Source organism: Xyrauchen texanus, chromosome 2 (genome assembly GCF_025860055.1).
Source record: "Xyrauchen texanus isolate HMW12.3.18 chromosome 2, RBS_HiC_50CHRs, whole genome shotgun sequence".
NCBI lineage: Eukaryota > Metazoa > Chordata > Actinopteri > Cypriniformes > Catostomidae > Xyrauchen > Xyrauchen texanus.
This window is the reverse complement of record NC_068277.1, coordinates 30,682,074-30,704,655: the sequence shown is the minus strand read 5'-3', so window position 1 is coordinate 30,704,655 and position 22,582 is coordinate 30,682,074. Positions and strand designations below refer to the sequence as shown.

The window sequence follows — 22,582 nt, the reverse complement described above, 5'->3', positions numbered from 1 at the left end:
CATAAATATTTCAGTCAGATGGTGTTAGAATGTGTTTTACATCTTGTTGCAACGGATGCAGCACAAATTTAAATCAGTGGTTGGGGGAAACATTTGTTGAGATATACAACTGGAATGAACAGAAAAGGGGGCCCCCGAGACCAACCTACCCCAAAACAAGTATTGTGTGAGAAACTCCAGAGTGTCAGAGTAAATTACAGGAGCCCTGTAGAACAACACAGCTGATACATTATGTGTGAATGGCAAAGTGAGAAGCTGAAATGGATTCTCTGAGACTTCTATGTCATTCTTCAGTTAATCAGCACGGATGTAATTCGGACGCAGGGACACAGGCCAAGTGCAACGTGATTGATGCTGCTTTTATATAATATAATATAATTTAATAAAATAACTATGTTTCAGACAAAAAAATTATTAGTTAGTTTGTGAATTTCTTCTCCACCACCGAAAATACCTCTAAAAGAAGCCAAAGCATCAAGAACAACTCTGCTCTCTGCTGATTTCAGTACTCTGAACTAGCAGTATTTGATTTGTGAACAAATCAGTGTTTTTGAAGAAATCTTTTAGAAGAATAAATCATTCTCACCATGTTTTGGTGATGAATGTCTGTGTTTTTAACAAATCAGTTTAGTGAATGATTGAATGGCTTACTCATAAAATAAGAAACACAAATTTGTCGCCTCCTACTGGAGTAAAAATGAACTCTAGAGAAATGGTCATTGAACGAATAAGTGAATAAGATTAAAATGGAATCAAAATCCCCACTAATATTTGGAAATGTTGAAAGTGCTGTTGTACTGTTTATATGGATTCTTGGAATGCCTCTTGTCCAATTCGATTCTAGGACTGGAACTAACTGTATATAATATATTAATCAGTCTATTATATTATAATAGAATATAATAGAATATAATAGAATATAATATGGTTACAGATGCCTAGCTAGGTAAGGAAAACACTCCACCTTTCACTCTTGAATAAAAGTTCCTCATCAACACAAGAGCTTAAAAATGGCATGAGATAAGCTTGCATAGGCAGGCTGTGGCTAAGCTGAAGCTGTCCCCCAAAGAGGCGGTGATCACCTTCAGCCGATGAGAGAGGGAAGACAGGGGGAGATGGAAACAGACAACTCAGTGTGATTAGGTGTGTGCTGTCTGTACAAACAATCAAGCTTTCTGATGTGCCACTATGAATTACCTTTTAATGTTAGCGAATGCTAATCCCTCAGCACATTCATGCCCTTTGCTCCCTTTATCAAATAATGTCTACTGATATGAGCAAAGCGTGTTGTCAGAGATACCATAGACAAGGCCATAGGGCAGAGGAAATTTGCCATTAGCTGCCTCTTGAGTGGATTTCAATCCTAGTAATCTTCTTTTGAAAGATTGATATACCAGTGGCTTTAAACAAATCAAATGTTACTAACTTGGTCTAGATTTAGCTCAATAAACAATCACAAAGCCCTGACTGATGTAAAAAAATAAAAATAAAATAAAATTAATCAAACTACTTCTCTGGGTGTGGTTATTTTGGCTTGGTTTGCTAAAATCGAGCACCCTCCTTACTGGAACGGACAGTCACTATCCAAAACAATTGCATTTGACTGAATCGGGCAATCTGTTTCGTCACTATGCTACATAATGAAAAAAAATGCTTAATATTTAATCAGTCAGTCTGATCTCTCTTGAAATGACTCTTGTGACTGGATCAGTCAATGTGAGCCCACATTTAACATTTTTCAGAACAAATCTATTCACACCAATGTGTTTTATAAAGGCCTTTTTCCCCTGCAACAGGAGGTGTTTTTACCCCAAATACTCTGATTTCACTTATTGGACAGTTATTACAAATCTTTTGAATTAATCACCTTGAGCAAATCTGAAAATTATAAGAATTTAATCTCAAAATAAATGTGTTAATTTCATGGATTTTCATTAGCTATATAAATTTGCAACATTTTAAAAAATATAAAGAATTCATATCGCCTCAAAATCAACCCTTGAAACACCACACGCAATGGATCAGGAAGATTTTGGAGTGTATAGTGACAAGGTGTTTGGGAAAGTACTGTGGTAGTTTTTGTTGATATCAAGAATCTGTTATAAACCCTAATGGCTTTGGAGCAAAAAATTATAATAGCCAACATGGCTGGTCGATTTTGGGAGTAGAACTCCTTGTATTTCAAAGCGGCTTGCCGCCAACCGCCCGCGGTCCATTAGACGGAGGCAACCGCCAGAGAAAATGAAGCAGTCGGCCCACCGGCTGTTCGCCGGCGGCATCTCGCAAGAAATGGGAGTGACGAATTCGGCGGCAAACGTTTCATCCCCGCCAGTGGGACGCACCTGTAGCCGACAGCTTAGGGTCGGCGGAAAAAAGAAGCCATGCGGATATTTTTTGCTATCTGGGTATAAAGAGTTTTGGGAGAAAATCAAATAAAAAGGAGCCTTCTATATGGGGTTATATATATTTTTATATTAAAATAAAAATGGAAGTTGGTTTACAAATAAATTGAATCAGATCCACAAATAAATATAAGGTGTTTCACAAAATGAAATTAATTCAAATAAAAATTATGAGATTTTAAAAAATGAGATTTGCAAATTAAAAAAAAAATCTTTACAAAAATATATTTTTAACTCACAAACACAACCGTCATGGACTCCAGTTCCACAATCCACGCCACTTCTTCCGGTTCCCACACCCGTGCTCAATCACCTGAATACTAGTTTCACCTGCGCTGTTTGGACTCTATTTATACCCTGCCTGTTCACTTCTGACTTTTTTGTTTATTGCAGGTTGTTATCCTATACATCGCTAACTCCTTTGAAAACCTATTGAATTACTAGCGTTCGTTCTCGTGTTTGTTTTTTCCCCTGCCCTCCTCCGTCTGTTTGTTTATTGGACTGATCTTTTTGGCTCTGAATTCGGACTGTGTTTTAACCTCGCTTCTCTGGATTTGCCCTCTGTGTTTTGAATTCTGCAATTAAACCTGTTTCTACGTTTGAATCCCTCTCGTCCTGTTTTCGTAAGAACAACTCTATCCAGCATTTATTTGTGGATCACTTCCTGTCCACTACCTGATTTATCGATTATGAAACAAATCTAGCATCAAAATGTGCACACAAATCCACAACTAGGTGGACTCCACCCATCATCTACTCAAGCCAGCCAGATAACAGCCACATTACTCTGACCAACCATTGTCTTTGGGTTGACTTACTTAAACATGAAAATTCTGTTATTTACTCACTCATGTTTTTTTGTTTTTTTTAAAATCTGTACTATTTAATTACTTATGTGGAATATGAGAATACATTGTAAAATGTAGATGCTGCTAATGAGGGTGAAATGAAAGTGAGGCTGTCAGTCCCTCTCATTATTCCTGACATCTCCTTTTGAGTTCCTCCCACAGAAGAAAGTCCGTTGTTTGGGTTTGGAACAACATAAATATGAGCAGGCCGGACCTAGGATTTTGGGGGCCCTACAGGTTTCTAGAAAATTCTAGTTAATTAAAAAAATATATACGAAATGAAACATACTGCGTTTCATTGATACGGTTGTGTGTTTTGTTGATTAGAGTAATTGATGGGCAAAAAATTTAATAAATGGGGGTGGTGGGTGGGATCCCGAACCAATCACGGGGCCCTAAACAAAAGTTTAGGATGTTTATTGGGTCGGGCCGTCCCTGAATATGAGTATAAATAATGACATCTCATTTGACAAATTATGTTTTGTCATTTAGTTGACAAATCTTTTATTGTGTTCTATCAAAGCATTTTGTTGGCCAAAAGGTATGATTTTTTTGGGTTACAAATTACAGGCATGTACAGTAACTACAAAAGACAATACATTTGAGTACATGTATTTACACATACAAACACTGGATTTGAACATTACAACTGGAGTGCTTGCTGTTTGCTTGATTTTGTTGTACATGAACATTCTCATTGGCACATCATGATGTTGTATCAGTTGTCTTGGATGGATACTCCTTGTCAGGGTAAGAGCATTCTGCACAAATGATTGGAAAAAAATAACAGTACATGTTAAAAACACGTCCAATACTGTATAGAAAAGAACATGTTACACAAATAAGATTGGGCCATGGAGCTTTGTGATGTCTTACCACCAGTAGCACAAAAGTCTCACAACTGTTTCCATCTTTTTGTGATGTGGAGCAGAGAGCACCAATTCACCAGTGTCCTCGCAACTCTTTTATTATTATTATTATTATTATTATTATTGTCCTCCTGTATCTCACAGCCATATAATTCCAGAATAAATAAGTTAAACATGCATTGTTTTACAGGGTTAATATCATTATTTCTTGTGAGTAACGTTGTACTGGTCTGCCATAACACTAAGTGCTAAAAATATAACAAAACTCTGTCCAGTATTCATTTGTGATTTCTACACATTTATTTGTGGATCACTTCCTGTGCATTTTTGTGGATCCCACACGCATTTGTTGATATTGAAACAAATCTAGCATCAAGATGTACACACAAATCTACAAATAGGTGGACTCCACCCATTGTTTACTCCGCTACCATGAAATAGGGAGGAATACCCCCACTTGAAGGGCTATTTTTCCACCGAGAAAATAGGATGAAATTCACCAAAATGACATTATCTTCAGAAAGCTGACTAACAGACTACAGCATCATCAACAGGTGATCGCACATGCTGCATCTCTCTCTCTCTCTCTCTCTCTCTCTCTCTCTCTCTCTCGCACTCTATCTATCTCTTGTTGTGGGTTAGAAGAATCAGCCAAAGTAGTATCAAAGACTCTGGAGGATTCAGTAGTAAATGCAGAATATAGGTATATTGTAGATGAGTTAGGTCCAATACAACACAACACACTGAGTTGGCCTTGAGAGTAACTGAACTGAGGAAATTGGACTTAATCTTTTATAGTCTAGTTGCCCCTCTTTCTTATTCTTAGAATAACGTATTTCTAAAAACTGTTTGGTTAATCATAATCACACCATTGTTTTCCCACTTTCGTTGATCAGCCTCTTGTATCTATCTTAATAATGTGTGTGGGTTACTCCCTGCCTGTTACGCAGTTAACCCCCTTTACGTTTCTTCTATCATTGTTCACTGTTCTCCACTCATTCTGGGTCACATGAAGCTATGCATGAGTTCACTGGGTTATGCAAGGTTATAATGATCACGTGATTATACACCTTTGTTTCAGCTTTCTCTCTCACATTTCTCTCCTTTGAGACTTTGAAAAGTCTCACTCTTTTACCTCTTTGCTGCAGATAATAATTTCCTATAATGAATGTTGTTAGTCCATATTAGCCCATCATATATTAATATTTTGTTTATTATACATGGTTGCATAAAAATATTTTTTTTTATATCAAGTGCTTTTATGATCTGTGGTAAGAAACTTAAAGTTCCCCTGCACTCTAAATACACAATTATGTTAATGTATGATTATTGGATGATTTAATGTTTTACATTGTTTTATCTTATGTTCGAGTATATTTATCTTAATTGTCTCCTGTATCCAGGTAAATGTAAGCACAGCATAGTTCTAGAAGGGAGACTAGCAGCTGTACATCATCGCACCATTAGCTGGGTAATTCCTAGCCAATCACATGTAAGCCATTGCTTTATAAGTCTGCTCACAATCTATCACATTGCTGTTTCAGTGTGCTAACACGGCAACCTCCACCACCCCACCACCACCACCAGTTGAGTCCCGTCCTGCATGGGTGTGTCTCCTATCTCCGGCAGGATATGACGGTTCCGAGTACAACTTCTTTGAACCACCAGATGGGCCAAAGAGAGACTGATTTTCCTGGTTGCATGGGTTCTAATCTATGCACCTCTTGCTGATTTTAAATTTTAGTTTTATGACAGTACAGCTCTTATTCATCCTTTTCAGTAAAGTATTCATCTTTCCAAATCACTTCCAAATCACTTCCCAGTGATTTTCCCTCCATTACAAATTGTCCATGTGCCACTGTCATCTTTGCTACTTGATTTTGTATACACTGGCATATGCATGGTTCCATGCATAGTGCAATTTTTCCTACAAGTACTATTGGTAATATAGCTTGGACTAATACAGTCCATTTACCGAACCATCCCCAGAGCCATGATCTGTATCCATGTACTTCATCCATACTCATTTCTCTTTGTAGCTTCTTTTGTTGAACTATTGCCTGCCCTATTGTTCCAGTTTTAATATCATTTGCTGGTATGTAGGTACAACATTTTGTTGCAATCATTGTACATAACCCTCCTTGAGCCACTATCAGAGCATCCAAAACTATTCTGTTCTGGGTCACTACCTCTCTCATCGCCCCAAGATCTTCCCTAATTCCTTCTAATGCAAATTCGGTGGAGTTTAGTAGTGAGTCTAATTCTAAATGTATTTTATCTACACAGTTCCATTGGAGAAACACTCCCACACCTGGTACCAAGGACGAGAAAACTCATTCTCCCCAATTAGTAATCCTATGTTCCTCAATTTCGTCTACTGACACCCAGGCGCTACTTTTTGACACCAGGTGTCTGTGATCTGTTTTTGTCATTATTGCCAATATATCGGTATCTACTTGTACTACTGTACAAATTCCTTACCAGTTTCTTGGTAGTCTAGAATATATTGTATCTCCACACAGCCACCAGTACCTTTCTAAGGTATCAGTTCCATTACAGCTTGGTGCTGTCCAGGAACAGGTATCATTGATAGTGAAGTAACAGAATTCATATATTTGTTCACATCTTTCTGTAATAACTAAGAATTCTCCTTTTGTATTCGTTTCTTTATAACATAATGGAAATTGTATTTCCTTTCTTACTTTTACAGAGACATTTCCAGGTACATGCAACTGTGCAGATACCGATGTCCCCAAATGGTCTATCATCCCATTGTGGATTTGTTGTATCTATTCCTACAGTCTGAAGTTGTTTGATGTTTGTCGCTGTCCAACTGCTACCTTAGTCCTTGTACATCCGTAAATGACCATGGCACATTTTCAGTTCGTGGTCCCTTAGTTATTAGTGGTGCTTGGATTACTCCCTGGTGTTGTGTGCTTCCCCCTGGATGTAGAGGGCATTTCTCTTTCTTCTTCTACTGTATCTATTAGTTGTCCTGTCACATTTATTCATTTGTTAATTTGTTGCAGTGCCTTTTCCTTTAGTTCTCATTGCTCTTGTCTTAGTCTTGTTCTGCTTCTTGTGTTCACTTGTAATGCAAGTGTTAGGGTTAATGTCCCTTCTGCTCTGTATGGCCTGTCAGCATCCTTTTGTACACTTCTATCCCACATTTCATCTTCCCCTTGCTATCTTCTTTGTCTTTCAAATGATTCCCCTTCTTCAGGGCTCAATTGCACTCTTTTTGGTGCTGTCAGGGTTTTTTGTATTATGGTGATTTTTTGTATTGATGTTCCAGGTCGTGGAATGCTATCATTCACTGGATACATCATTCTATTTAGTCTCTTCCCTTTATATTTATTAATTTCCTGGTCTTCTTGTTCACTTTTATCATTCGTATCAATTTCCTCTTTATCTCTGTCATGCTCTTCCTGCCACTCTCTATCTTGTTCTGCTTCTTCCATCATTCCCCAGTCCAGCCCTTCCTTACCATTACCACTGCCTGTTTGGTGTTTTTCCATTATTCTCCCTTCCATAAAATTTTCAGTAAGTTGGCAATGTAAACAAGCTTCTATTTTACTATATGCTGGTGGGGGAGGGGGTGCTGTTGGTAGCTTGGGAAATTACTTTTGATTTCCCTCTTCCTCTTTTGGATTCACTTTCACTTTTTCAATCTCTTTCTTCTCTTTATGTTTCCTTTGTTCAAACATTTTGCTATATCATATGCTTTTTGTATTTTGATGATCTCTTCCCTTCTTCAGCATTTTTGCTTTTTCTAATGCTCTTCCTCTTTTTATTTTATCTTCATCATAGCTTCCTTTTGCTGGCCATGGTGACTGTTTTTTGTTCCCATTTCTATTTGATCAATTTCATTATTTATTTCCTGTCTCTGTGGTGCACTGCAATAACTTCCTCCACTGGTTCCATTCTTTTGTTTATTAAACACCCTTGATGTCTGATACCCACAGGTTGCAGTTTCTTTTCTTTCACTATTATTTCTGCTTCTAATCTCTTAATAGTCAGTCCTCGTATTTTTATTTTCCTTCTTTTCCTGAAATCTACTCCTGATTTTAACATTGCTAGCCCTCCTTTTTCCCCACTTTATTATTCTGAAATAGGCAGTTCTTCTAGGCATTATTCACCCCTCCACATGAAGAATTGTTCATCATTTGGCCCCTTTATTAGGGGTAAAACTTACTCTGAATTACTCTGCTCTCACCCTTGTTTTTTGTTCACTGTGACCTTCAAATTCTTTGCTTAATATACTATCCAGGAACCCTGGAGACCACAGACATTTTATCCTTGCCATGAAGTTTGCTTCAGGATATTTTGCTTCTAAATTGATTGTTATGAAATGTTGTTAGTGCAAATAATTTTTGTCTTATTTGCTCTTCAGTTTGCCATAACTCTCTCCCCGATACTGACAACAATGTTCTTTCTCTCCAAAAAGGTTTGTTTCTTTTAACAGCACTTCCTTCTCTGAGAGCAAGTCACCAGCTCTATCTTCTTCACTGTCGCTACTTACATTTCTTCCATACATTATGTTTGCCCTATATTTACATAATCTCCATATTATCCCTCCTAGTAATAAAAATATCAAAATTTTTATTGAATTATATTTGTTTTATTTTATTTTTTATATTCATAATGCAGAGTGAAATAAGGATACTTTTGAACCTTTTTCTTGTCTTTTTATCCATCTCCTATCATCTATTTCTTCCTGCTTCTCGCCACAAGATGAGGCCTGTCCCTTCATGGTCGCCAATTTATGTCATGTGTTAGTCGGCACAAAGAATCAGCCAAAGTAGTATCAAAGACTCTGGAGGCTTCAGTAGTAAATGTAGAATATAGGTATATTGTAGAGTTAGGTCCAATACACCACAGCACACAGAGTTGATCTTGAGAGCATCTGAACTGAGGAAATGGGGCTTCATCTTTTATAGTCTAGTTGCCCCTCTTTTATAGTCTATTTTATAGTCTTTTTGCAGTCATGCTATATGGGCCTAAATCAGCACTGCTGTACCTGTACTGAGTACCTGCGGCACTCGGCCTGCAGCCAAATCACAACAGAGCTGATATAGGCCCATAGAGCACTCTTGTTCTTGTGATATTGCTTTAAAAAAAGATATATATAATAATAATATAAATAATATTATTTATATTGTAAAGTATTCAATGGAAAGGAGGAGGCGAGAACCGGCTTTTCAATATAAATAATAGGTTTAATGATAAACTTAAAAGACAACACAAACACACACATGACGGACATGTCTGCTAATGATCTCTCTCTCCCGCACGGCCCTCTGCAGTCAGCCTTTAAACCTCACGGAGGCATAATTAGCCTAATACGGGACCGGGTGTGTAGTATCACGACACATACAGTATCTCACAATAGTTAGTACACCCCTCTTATTTTTGTAAATATTTGATTATATCTTTTCATGTGACAACACTGACAACTCAACTTTTCCAGGTCCAGATGGACAGCTCAACTGATACCCCTGCTTTCTCATTTCATGCCAGAAAAATTCAACATTTTGAATGCCATTTTGTCCCCCTTTTTCATTCCAGCTTTTCTTCTCTCCCAGTGTGTCCTTTGTCCAAAAACTGCACTGGGAGAGATTTATGTCTGAGCTGCTCCATTATTATTGGCTTTGAAAGACTTTTATGTGCTTATAACACTGTTTAATGAAACCTTGAGATATCTAGTTCGCTAACTGCTCTGGTTGAGCATTGTATTTCTCAATCTATTCTTAATGTTTCATCTGTGCTTTGTAAAATGCATGGTACATCAGATATGTGATGAATAGAACCAGTATTTGCATTGTGCCAGAGCTTTTGGGGTCCCTTTGTCCACCATCACTTTTGCCTCATGTTATTTCTCAGCTTAATTCTCTACTGTAAATCACTATGTTGTCTCTCTCCATACTACGTCCATTAAATATACTAGATCTTTGACTGTTACATTGCATTGGTACTCAGCAACTCCAATGATTAAAAACATTAATGCAGGGAAAGATGACAGTATTGCGTTGAGAGAGAAAAGAGTATGGGACTCCAGAAAAAGTGTTGGTTTAAGCCATGAAAACACAGGCCTGTCTATCCCGTTTCAACGGAATAATTACGTCAGACGGACGTACGACTCCACAAGAATCCCTATGTGAATCCCAATTAAAAATTCACAGAATAATTTGATATAGTGATTAAAATGAGTGATTTTTATATTTTGATATGTTGTAAAGTGAGATTAAGATGTCATGGTTAATAATTGACTTTCATTTTTTTAGAATGTAAATATTGGCCACCATGGCTGAGATGCACAGTGTATGGTAGAGCTATTAATAAGATGTAGCTCCTTATAGAACGTTCCAGGTTATATACAAGTTAAGCACAATCAATAGCATTTGTGGCATAATGTAGATTACCAAAAAAAATATTTGACTCGTTCCTCCTTTTCTTTAAAAAAAAAAGCAAAAATCAAAGTTGCCATGAGGACCTTAAAATGGAAGTGAACAGGGACAATAAATGTGAACATGGCCATTTTTTGGAGGGTTTAAACATTATATGTGAAATGTAAAAAATTATATGTGAAGCTTATAATTTTGCAAAAGCACTTGCATTAAATCTTCTATTAAAACGTGTGTATTATTTGAGCCGTAAAGTTGCTTAAATTGTAATTTTTAAGTAATTTTGTGGACATTACATCATCATGGTAACAAAGTTGTAAAATTGGCTATAACTTTACACAGAAAAGGTTTATAAGTGATTTTATCACACTAAAATCATGTTAACACACATATACTTTATGTCTTGTGGTTATAATTTTGAAACAGTGAGTATTTTACTATATAGATTCACTTCCGTTGTAAGGGGCTCACTGGAACCTCGATTTTTGCTTTTTTATTTTTTTTTAAAGAAAAGGAGGAACGAGTCGAAATTAATTTATTTGTGGTAATCAACATTATGCCACAAATGCTGTAGATTGAGCTTAACTTGTACTGAACCTGGAATATTCCTTTCATTCTTCTGTTAAAACTCATGCATTATTTGAGCTGTAAAGTTGCTTAAATTGTCATTTTTTTGTAATTTTAGGGCAGGGGTCCTCAAGTAAAGTTCCAAGAGGTCCAGTCTCTATATTTCCTTCCCAGCAAAGTTCTGGATAGTATGTAGCTTACATGGTGTCAGTAGTTATATGGCTAGGAAATAATGTATTTTTTTTTTTTTTTAATAGTTTTCATAACTTGCCATGTTGACATTAATAGTACTTTGTAAGAAAAAAATTCCTGATGGGACATTGGGGGCCCAGAGAAAGCTAGTGGGGTCTGAGAGATCTTTTCTACCAAAAGATTAAAATATTTCATCAAGACTTCATCAGTCGAGGGCACTTGGATATGAATATTAAAAGATAAGATCAACAGTTTGTTTTGAAGCTGAATGACAGCAGTCCAGTTTTGTTGAAATATGTTTACATTCAGAATCTATACCTATGTATATAGGAGGTCTTTTAACATATAAATACTATGGGTTCTGGGGTGTCCCCTAAGATAATATTTGTTAAAATGTAAGCCTGAATGGACCATTTTTATATTTTCCTTAAAGTGAGAATCTACTAACAACAAACAAACAATTTACATAACAGTGAAGCATTAAATATCTGTTTGATTAATTTAAGGTTAAATAGGCTTCCCTTGCCATGGTGACATCTCTGCGTAATTTTCACAAAATTAGAACAAAAATCTCTTTATTATGAAAGGCTCATAACATGCTGATTAATTAATCTAAACTTAGATAGAAAAAAACTTTATAGTCTTAAGGTGGCATGTTAACTTGACCTGACACAAACCTGGCTTATGCTTCCTACACACTACACAAATTTCAAAGACTTCAGGTTGTGGTACTGTTCATATTACACAACTGTCTCTCTTGTAATGGAAATCATAGCATTTTCAATTTACACGAGGAATCGGCGACAGGGGTGAACATATTACAAAACATTTCAATATTGACAAATCCCAGACACCTCTGCCTAGACTCCAAATTATGTTTCACAACAGAGTACACGCGAGAAGTGATACGAGATACGAAAACAAATGTATGATCATATGTTATGCACTTCAGAATATGATGTGTATGTTTTTAATTGCCTTTACATTTATCCTATAACATTATGCCACAAATGCTGTAGATTGAGCTTAACTTGTTCTGAACCTGGAATATTCCTTGCATTATTTGAGCTGTAAAGTTGTTTGAATCGTCATTTTTTCAGTCGTTTTAGGATTTCTTGCCATTACATCGTCATGACAATGAAGTTGTAAAATATTGTAAAACTTTACACAGAAACAGTTAGTAGGTGATTTGATCAACAATATGTGAGTTAACATGATTTTAGTCTGATGTCTGGTGTCTATACTTTTGGAATACTATTTTAACGTTTACAGATTGGTCCCATTCACCTCCATTGTAAGTGTCTCAATTGAACCCAGACATATTTTTTTTTAATGATGAGGGGCAAGTCAAAATTCATATTTAGGGTTATAAATAGTATGCCACAAATGCTGTCAATTAAGCTTAACTTGAATTTAACCCAGAATTTTCCTTTAAGGATATAAACTGAAAATAGATGCCATGTTAGCTTTTCCAGTTCATAGTATCACCATAGCAACCTTCCTGTAGACCAAACTCTATAAATAAGATGGCAAAGTCACTTTATGCGCTACACTGATCGTTTTAGCAGCACCACATATTGGAAATAGTCAAATAAATACCGGAGAAATACACATCTCAGGATAAACATACAGAATGTTTGAATGACTCCTGAAGTTAGTTTGTGGCACATACAAGCTCAAGAAGTAAAGATATTTGTGCTTTTGTGCATTTAGGCAAACTTGACTTATATGGAGGAATATTACGGGGAAATGTGTTCTGAAAGGTCCTTTCATATTTTCTCTCATTTTTACATGTGATGTGCTAGCTTAGTGATGTTCTTAGCAGAAGGTGGTTTATCATTCTTAACTTTCAACATGGCTAACCTGCAAGCAGGTAAATACGCAGTGTGTACTTAGTAAAGTACACACTGCATATTTACATAGCACTACTTACAAAGTAAGGATATAGGAGGACATAAGGAAAGATCAGAGGCTCACAACATTTGGAGAAAATCTACTGAGTTTTACTGTAGAGCTCGAGATGAGAAAGCATCACTATACAGCAGCTGAACAGCACTGCCATCTAGAGGCGCTTCAAACAAATAACCTGCTGCTTGGAGTATGCAACACTGTGGGAGGCCTGATATGGTCAGAATCACTCATTACATGGTATGTTGCAGGTCACAATCTGTATATCTAGTACTGATAGTGATATTATTATTCAGCCTGGTCTATCACCAGGAGCAATAAGGTAATAAGGGGCTACTCTTTCCCACTCCTCTGACCATTCAAAGCTATTAATTCACAAGCAGTGAGGTCTGCAGGAGACAGCAGCTATAGTGACATCAGCCTTCAGAATACCATCAATATACTTCATATACACTTATCAGTTTTTTCACGAAGGTTTGATGTTTACAATTCAATTTGAGAAGGACTGCAGTTTATCTTTTGTTAACCATCAAGGCTGTATTACGGAATAATACAGAAAATGCTTCTGCTTAAGTGATGAATGCAATTAAGGCCACCTTAGAAAGAATTCATGCTGAGAAGTTTTTACGAATCTGAGATGAGCTCCAGGGGATCTGCTGCACATTTTCTTATTCCTCCCCTCCAGTTCAGCATCAAGAGTCTGATAAGAGGGAAATTAGAAGTAGAAAAAAAGGGAAGAATCGGCTACCGTTTAGTAAGAATCCCTCCCTTTTCCCACTGGCAGTGTCTGATGGTTGTACACACTCTATACTCCTCATGTTTGATAGAAAGACCGCTGTTTTCCACAGATCTGATGATTTTCTTTTTAGGGAACAGAATTCCAATAGGCTGAGCAGATGTTTGGTCTTACATTGAATAATCGTCATTCATATGTAGACACTCTCCTCACATAAATATGACTGTAAAATGAATTAGATTACTAATTCTGCCAAGTATTTGAAATAGCAGGGTAGGAGATCCTCCATGCATTATAAAAAATATTTGCAAATATCAAAACATTGAGGATATGAGGGTAATGTTCATCAGCTGAGGTAAAAACCTTAAAACGATCAATTAGTAATGCTCGCCTCCTAACACAACACATGCAACTCATCAACCAAAAGAGGGCTAAACTTGACAGGAACTGTTTAAAAAAGAACAAGGACAAGCACACCCACCTTTAAAGCAAATCAGTTTACATAGTTTGGTTTACAAACATTTCTGTATACAGTATGTCATCTTATCCCAGTATAAACTAATGTGCGACTCATTCAGTAAGAATGTACAACATGTATTTACAGCGCAAGCAATCAAACGTGGCCACATGTACTACTCACTACTGGCAGCCACTAAGAGGTAGCTTCCATGGTTAGATGTATCCCATTTTTTGATTAGATTGAGTCCTAAAATAATAATTTACAACATAGTGACACTAGCTCTCTTACTGTCACACAAGTACATAGGCATACACAACCAACCATACAAAAACACAGACTTGCACACATACATGCATAGACACATAATGATTTGGAATTGCATCTGCTCTTATAGCTACGACCAGCAAGACTTCTTTAACTTGTCAAGTTTGAAACATAAAAGAAGACCAAAGTAAGGTATTGACATTCTGTATCAAAGGCAAATGAACAGACATTTAACATTTCCTTACCCTTGAATTATTCCTGAACATACATGGACAAAGGTGTACAATGGAATCATGATGATCAAATGTTCTATATATCTGAACTCAAAAACATACTTAAAGGTGCTGTAAGCTATTATGGCCGCACCCCCTCATTCCCAAACCCTGCCCTCTATTGATCATTTTGTGACCAAAACAGGGCAAAACAGCAGCATTTTTTTGTTCCTGTGGCTGTCAAATTCAACAGTGGTACAATAGCACCCTCAACTGACAAACAATATGAATCATAGCCTTAATGAGCCGCGGTCCGCGGACACATTTTTGTTTGCTGTTTACAAAGTCTACAGCCGTCACAGAGACTGTTGAGATATTTTACTACACAAATTTCATTCATATTTTTCTGGGAGTAGGACATTTTTTGCATAATTTAACATGAAAAATCACTTACAGCACCTTTAAAGGGATGGTTCACCAAAAAAATGAAGATTCTCTCATCATTTACTCATCCTCATGCCAGCCCAGATGTGTATGACTTTCTTACTTCTACAGAACATAAAGATTTTTAGAAGAATATTTCAGCTCTGTAGGTCCATACAATGCAAGTGAATTGTGAAGGTCCAAAAAAAAAAACACATAAATTCAGCATAAAAGTAATCCATATGACAACAGTTGTTATATCCATGTCTTCTGAAGTGATATGAAAAGTGTGGGTCAGAAAAAAGATAAATATTTAAGTCCTTTTTTCCTATGAATTCTCTTCTTGTCCAGTAGGTGGCGATATACACAAAGAATGCAAAGCGCAAAAAATAAAAGAAGAATGTGGATGTAAAAATGAAAGTGGAGATTTAAAAAGGACTTAAAAATGTATCAGTTTCTGACCCACACCTGTCATATCTCTTCAGAAGACATTGATTTAACCACTAGTGTCTTATGGATTATGAATGCTGTCTTTATGTGCTTTTTGGACATTGAAAGTTCTGGCCACCATTCACTTGCATTGTATGTACCTACAGAGCGGAGACATTTTACTAAAAATCTTAGTTTGTGTTTAGCAGAAGAAATAAAGTCAAACACATCTGGGATGGCATGAGGGTGAGTAATTGTCATTTGATGAGAATTGTCATTTATGGGTGAACTATCCCTTTCATTCCTCTTCTCCACCCCACCTTACATAGCTTAGTGGCAACTTCAAAATGAAAATAAAATATAGCTGATCAAACATGAATGCTACTGATTGAGTACATTTGAGAGGAAATTGGCTTTTCACAAGGGCAGCTTTAAAACATTGCAGACCTTGGTACAAAGCATGATAAACGTCAGACTTTGTCTTTCATCTTTCAAGTAGAGAGATTATCTGAACAGACCCTAGATGATTGACCTGATCTGAAATGAGAAGCTTCTTTATTTTTTTTTCTCTACCAAGTGTACAAAATACACATTGAAATTATTTAGTCTGTCTGGTCTGGAATAATTACAAAATAAAAGTGGAATTTGCCATTCATTATTTCATTCATTCATTCATTCAATCAAAGCAGTATGTCTTAAAATAAATTAGTAGAAATGTACTAGTGATTAGGAAAGAGCTCTGGTCAAGACATCCATTGGCTTTGTAAAATATAAATTAAATGTGATTTCTTTCCATAATACTTGATAGCAGATTATTGGCATAGCATGGCTGGCTTACTATGGCAGCTGAAGGAGGACTGTGATTTTAGGATTACTCTCAGAAAAATAAATAATAGGAATTAATGTTTTTCAAATCTAACAGCTATCATTAACTACAAGAAAATACAAGACATTGTGAACAGAAATGTGTGGTGTTTCTACATTACATTCTCATTGGCATAATGGAACTCCAGTATAAGGAGGAATGTTGCTACATAAAACAGAATCCTCTGCCATTGTCAGGCTTTATGATGAACATGAAAAAAAGAAAAATCACAAGTCTAACAAACATTTCTCACATGTAAAATGGCACATATATCCCTGCTTTAGAATCAAAAGGACATATGTTAAAAGAACAAAGGGAAAACCTTTTTTTTTTTTTTTAAATGCCCCATGAAAAAAACCCACCAGAATAATAGAGAAAATTAATATTCTCCACAAAAATGAAACACAGGCACTGGGAGATAATATCACTGTGTCCATCAACTCTCAATCAGCCCTGGTTGGCAACACAGTCGGATTTGGCTAAGGGGGACAAAAAACAAAGAAAACAAAGAGTTGTTGTTTGCTGACAACTTTTGGCTCAGAGAGTCTTTCTGTATTGCCAGATTCCCTTTTAATGGATAGAGGATTCAGTCTATATTCACACTATTATATTCCATGCACACACATACACTCACACCTGCACATAAATGTGCACACACACACTTAAGTGTGAAAAGAGAGAAAGTGCTTCCTTCTGTTTGCGTCTCCAAGGCTGCAGCCACATATAGAAACCTTGCTGAGCAGGGACACTACACACCCGGGAGGACTCTGTGAGGAAGTGAGTGTGTGAGTGTTTGGGGTTGTGAGCTCAGTCTGACATGTGGGAGATGTTGTAAGAGTATTGTACCAAAGGAAGGCCATGGCTCTGACAGAAACAGGCTCGTCCGCACGCTTGCACCTGCTCTGAACTGTCCGACACAATCGAATCGCCCTCTTCTCCAAATTCTGACTGTGCAGAAAGCGTCCCCGTGTCAGCCCAGTACCTCTCTGAGCTCAGGCACTGGGGTGTGTTTGCCATCAGGGCAGGACAGCTGTGTGACTTCACTAAATGTCTACAGACTGAGGAAGAAGAGGAAGAGGGGGAGGACGATGTCCTGACGTGAAGGATGGCGTCACAGTGTTCACAAATTCCCCGGTTGTCGCAGTGGAGCTTTGTGTACATTCCGCAGTCGTAACCAAGCTCACTGGACAAGCCTTCGCTGTCCTCAGACACCGCGGAGCCCCCTGCTACCGTCCCTTTGGTAACCACTTTACCAACTTGCCCACAGCAACTTCTGCTCCTTCCCTGCCCCCCAAGGCGGAGCCAGTCATATCGAAAGGAGGGACTGAAGCAGACATACAGCACTGGGTTCAAGCAGGCAGAAAGAGGAAAGAATATGAGCGTGACTGATTTGGCCATCTCCGGTCCACCCACTGCATTACTGGTCCCGGCCAGCAGGGGAGCAAATGAGAAAGCAGCCACTGGGCAGAAGAAGATGCAATTGGTGAAGATGAGCCAGGCGATATGGCGCACAGACCCAGCCTGCTCAGGTTCAGCCAGCTGTGCCCGACCTAGCCTGCAGTACAACTGCGTATACACCACTGCACTCAGCAGGTAAGCTAGTGTATTCATCAGCACCAGTGCTACTGTGAAGCCCAGCCCTGGTCCAGGACCTCCAGAGAAGGGCAGGCAGAGAGGAGAGCCCATAGCTGATCCATGATAAAAACTGAGGCAGGCTGCCGCAACAGCTACTAATCCCAGCAGCAATGCAGTAATACCGATCCTCCTTCGTCCTTCAATCCTTTCGCCACTGGACCTCAGTGCGGCGGCTTTCCTCATTAGAGCACTCACAGCCAAGCAACGCTCAACCGCAGCTAAGGCTAGCAGCAGCACGGCCCACTCGGTGGAGAACACAGCAAGGAAGCCCAGCAACTGACATCCGGTGCCTGTTTCCCACCACACACCGTACTCTGCAAATGAGCCCCAGGTGGCAGCATCCAGGAGTGTCAGTGCTGCCACGTAGACCCCTGTGAGCAGGTTAGCGGAGGCCAGTAGAACCACCAGTAGGCGGGCCGGGGAGAGAGGTGAGGTGTGTGGGGAGAAGGTGGCTGCAAGTACCAGGCAGTTGAACAGCAGAGCCACCAGGCAGATGAACCACACGGTCAATCTGATCATCCAGCTGCCCAACAAGTGCTCACAGGGTTTAAATGCTCCTGAAAGAGACCACACACAGACATATAAAACCATGAGAGGCACAGTATGAGAGGCACATTCAAAGTTAACTTAAGTTGCAACAATCATGTCACACTTTTTACTGAGAATATTTCTCAGCTTTCAGTATAGGCTAAAACCATAAAAACGTATCTGCAAAAAATTTACATTTTCACCATTACTGCTAAGAATAAAAAGTAAGAAGAAAATAGGGGTAACGTGCCCTAATAGAGGGGCATATTGTCACACTATAATACATGGGCTAAGTTGTCAAAATGAAACTTGCATATAAAATCTTATAATTGGCATTTGTCAAAATATAGAAAACGTCTAGGTTACTGTTGTAACCTCCATTCCCTGATGGAGGGAACGAGACGTTGTGTTGAATGAAGCCAACACTAGGGGTCTTTCTTGAAGTCCTCGGTTATCTCTGAACATGAGAAAAGGCCAATGAGAAATTAGCAGACAGAATTTGCATGTCCCTCCCCCGGACATACGGGTATAAAAGGAAGAAATCGTGCATCTGTCCATTCAGGTATTGCTGGAGTGGAGAATAAGCTTCGGCCGTTACAGTGGCTTCCCGCCATCAGGGAGCAGAGTTTACAACATTAACCTAGACATTCCCCATCTGTCGCTCACTCGACAGTATGTCGAATGAAGCGACACTAGGGTTCCCTATTCAATCACGGCATGCGCTGCACCGTGTATGTGAGCTACTGATGTGGTTGAGTGCCAAAGCAGCATGCTGCATCAGACAGCATGTAACCTTCCCCAACGCCCCATAAAAACGTCATAACTTTTTAGGTTCCTGGCAAGCCCGGAGGGGGGGAACAAGCAACGTGCCAAGCATGGGAGCAGGCTGCGCCTTTTCTATATATGATTTCTCACATAGAGTTAAAGCAGCTGGGGCCATTTAACGCTATAACACGCATTCTTGTCCAACTCCTATTCTTTCAGGGAGAAAAGACCCTGCAGAGACCACATCCTGCACAGGCTGGGGGAGGTTAAGGGTGGCAAATACGTCAAATGGGTGTTCAGGCCACATGTTGAAGTGGCGCGGTGGTAGATCCTACCTAGCAAGGGAGTAGTTGCAACAAACATAGCGACCGGGGGACAGAGGGAACTGCCCAAGGGAGACATGGGTCCGTCGGCAGGGGGACCGTACCATGGAAAATACACACAGGGGGATTAATCCATGAAGTCCAACTCTGTGGAGCACCTGTTCCAGTACCGAGTAGCTAGTACCCCGTAGTGGTCTGGTCGGGAATTCCTCCGCTGAATTTGCAGACCAGAGGGCTAGGAAGAAAAGACATCCATGGAGCGCGAGTTTAGTGGATTCTCCTGGGAGAAAGAGCGCACGTGATCACGTATGTGCAAGCGGAAACACCCGGTCAGTCGTTCTGTATTCCTGAGTTCTACGTGCTCGGACCTGAGAGAATACGGGACAAAACTGATGAGGAAGGTGCCATTGGCCAGTGCCCACCAGGATGCCACAGTTCTCGTCAAGTGTGCTCAAACCCGCAAGGGGGCAGACATGGCCTGGGTCTGATAGGCCAAGGCGATGGTCATCAACGACCCAGTAGGCAAGCCTCTGTTTGTAGACAGCGTTCCCTTTCCACTCTCCACCAAAACAGCCAAAGAGCTGCTCAGAACATCTAAAGCTCTGCGTGTAGTCCACATAGGTATGCAAAGCACGCACCGGACACAGAAATGAATAGGCTGGGTCTGCCTCCTCCCTGGGCAGCGCTTGCAGGTTTACTACCTGGTCCCTGAAGGGGGTCATAGGAACCTTGGGCACATAGCCCAGTCCAGGTCTTAGGATGACATGGGCATCTGCCGGACCAAACTACAGGCAAGTGTCGCTGACAGAGAATGCTTGCAGGTCCCCGACCCTCTTGATTGGAGCGAGCGTGATCAGGAGGGCCGTCTTCAAGGAGAGGGCTCTGAGCTCAACTGATTCTAGAGGCTTGAAAGGGGGTCTCTAGAGGCTTGAGAGGACTACGTAGAGATCCAATGAGGGGAACAGGTGTGGCCTAGGAGGGTTCAGCCTCCGAGCATCTTTAAGGAACCTGATGATCAGGCCGTGCATCCCAAAGGACTTACCGTCCACTGCGTTGTGGTGAGCCGATATAGCGGCTACATAAACCTTCAAGGTGGAGGTGGACAGCCTCCCCTCCAGCCTCTCCTGCAGAAATGAGAGCACTGACTCGACAGCGCATCTCTGCTGGTTTTCAGATCGGGAAGAACACCAATTCATGAACAAGCGCCACCTCAGAGCGTAAAGTTGCCTGGTAGAGGGAGCTCTGGCTTGGTTAATTGTGTCTACGACAGCAGGTGGTAGACCATTAGATATTCTACATCCCGTCCAGGGGCCAGACATGGAGGTTCCAGAGGTCTGGGTGTGGATGCCAGAGGGTGCCCCATCCCTGAGAAAGAAGGTCCTTCCTCAGGGGAATTCACCAGGGAGGGGCTGTCGCGAGGAGCGTGAGATCCGAGAACCAAATCCGCTTGGGCCAATAGGGGGCCACTAGAGTGACTTGTTCCTCATCCTCCCTGGCCTTGCACAGCACCCGTGCAAGTAGGCTCACTGGGGGAAATGTGTACTTGTGCAGCCCCCGGGGCGAGCTGTGTGCCAGTACGTCTATAAAGAGGGGAGCCTCCGCTAGGGAGTACCAGAGCAGGCAGTGGGAGGTCTCTTGGGAAGTGAACAGGTCTACCTGTGCTTTGCAGAACCACTACCAAATCAGCTGGACCGCCTGGTGGTGGAGCCTCCACTCTCTGCTTATCGTGTCCTGTCGCGACAACGCATCCACTGCCGTGTTGAGGTTGACCGGGATTATGAGTGGTGTGCAGAGACCTGAGTCGCAGCTGACTCCAAAGGAAGAGATGGTGGGCGAGTTGCATCATCTGACGAGAGCAAATGCCACCATGGCAATTTATGTATGGATTGTGGTGGTGCTGCCTGAACGGATCAAGTCGGGCTTGCCCCGAAGTGGTGGGAGAAACCTCTGCAGGGCAATAATTACAACCAGCAACTCTAGGCAGTTGATGGGCCAACTCAGCCAGGGCCCCTTCTAGGAGCTGGCGGATGCATATGCAAAAAGCTCCCCAACTCTGTTTGGAGGCATCTGTGGTAACCAGAACGTGTCAGGACACCTGCTGTAGGGGGATTCCTGTCCGCAGAAAACAAAGGTCTGTCCAGGGGTTGAAAGTATGGCGGCAGGCGAGGGTGATGAACATACAGTATGTGCCGGGGCGCCATGCCCATCTCGGGACTTGAGTCTGAAGCCAATGCTGAAGCGGTCACATATGCATCAACCCCAGTGGGCGACCTTCATGAAAACATGAGGGGACAGGGACAGGCCGAAGGGGAGGACCTTGTACTGATACGCCTGGCCGTCGAACTCGAACCGTAGGAAGGGTCGATGTTGAGGTAAGATAGAGACGTGGAAGTACACGTCCTTCAGGTCTACCGCTGTGAACCAATCCTGATGCCGGATACATGTTAGAATGTGTTTCTGCGTTAGCATCTTGAACTGGAGTTTGTGCAAGGCACGGTTGAAAACTCGCAAGACCAGGATCGGTTGTAAGCTGCGCCTTTTTTGGGTACGATTAAGTATGGGCTAACCCTTCTTCATCTCGGCTGGAAGGACAGACTCTATCGCGTCTTTGAGTAAAAGGGTCGCGATCTCTGCACGTACGGTGTTGGCGTCTTCGCACAGAGGTAAAGCAGACGCTGCTCGTCAGAACTGGCCGGCCAGAGGACAGCAGTTGTGGGGAGGATGGAGGGTTCCAGACCAACCCCACACACAC

The 22,582-nt window shown here is 40.3% G+C and overlaps 1 protein-coding gene across 2 annotated transcripts in view; it reads right to left on the bottom strand.

Annotated features, from left to right (window-relative positions):
* Window positions 1-3,762: 3,762 nt before the first annotated feature.
* Window positions 3,763-22,582, bottom strand: part of lgr4 (leucine-rich repeat containing G protein-coupled receptor 4) — a 184,843-nt gene continuing 166,023 nt past the window's right edge. The window contains exon 19 of one of the 2 annotated variants that reach the window (XM_052146356.1): window positions 3,763-4,011. In XM_052146356.1, coding sequence (XP_052002316.1) covers window positions 3,956-4,011 — 56 coding nt within the window. In that variant the 3' untranslated portion in view covers window positions 3,763-3,955. Of the gene's footprint in view, window positions 4,012-13,435; window positions 18,772-22,582 lie in introns of those variants that run through there. The other variant, XM_052146346.1, reaches the window with a different exon arrangement.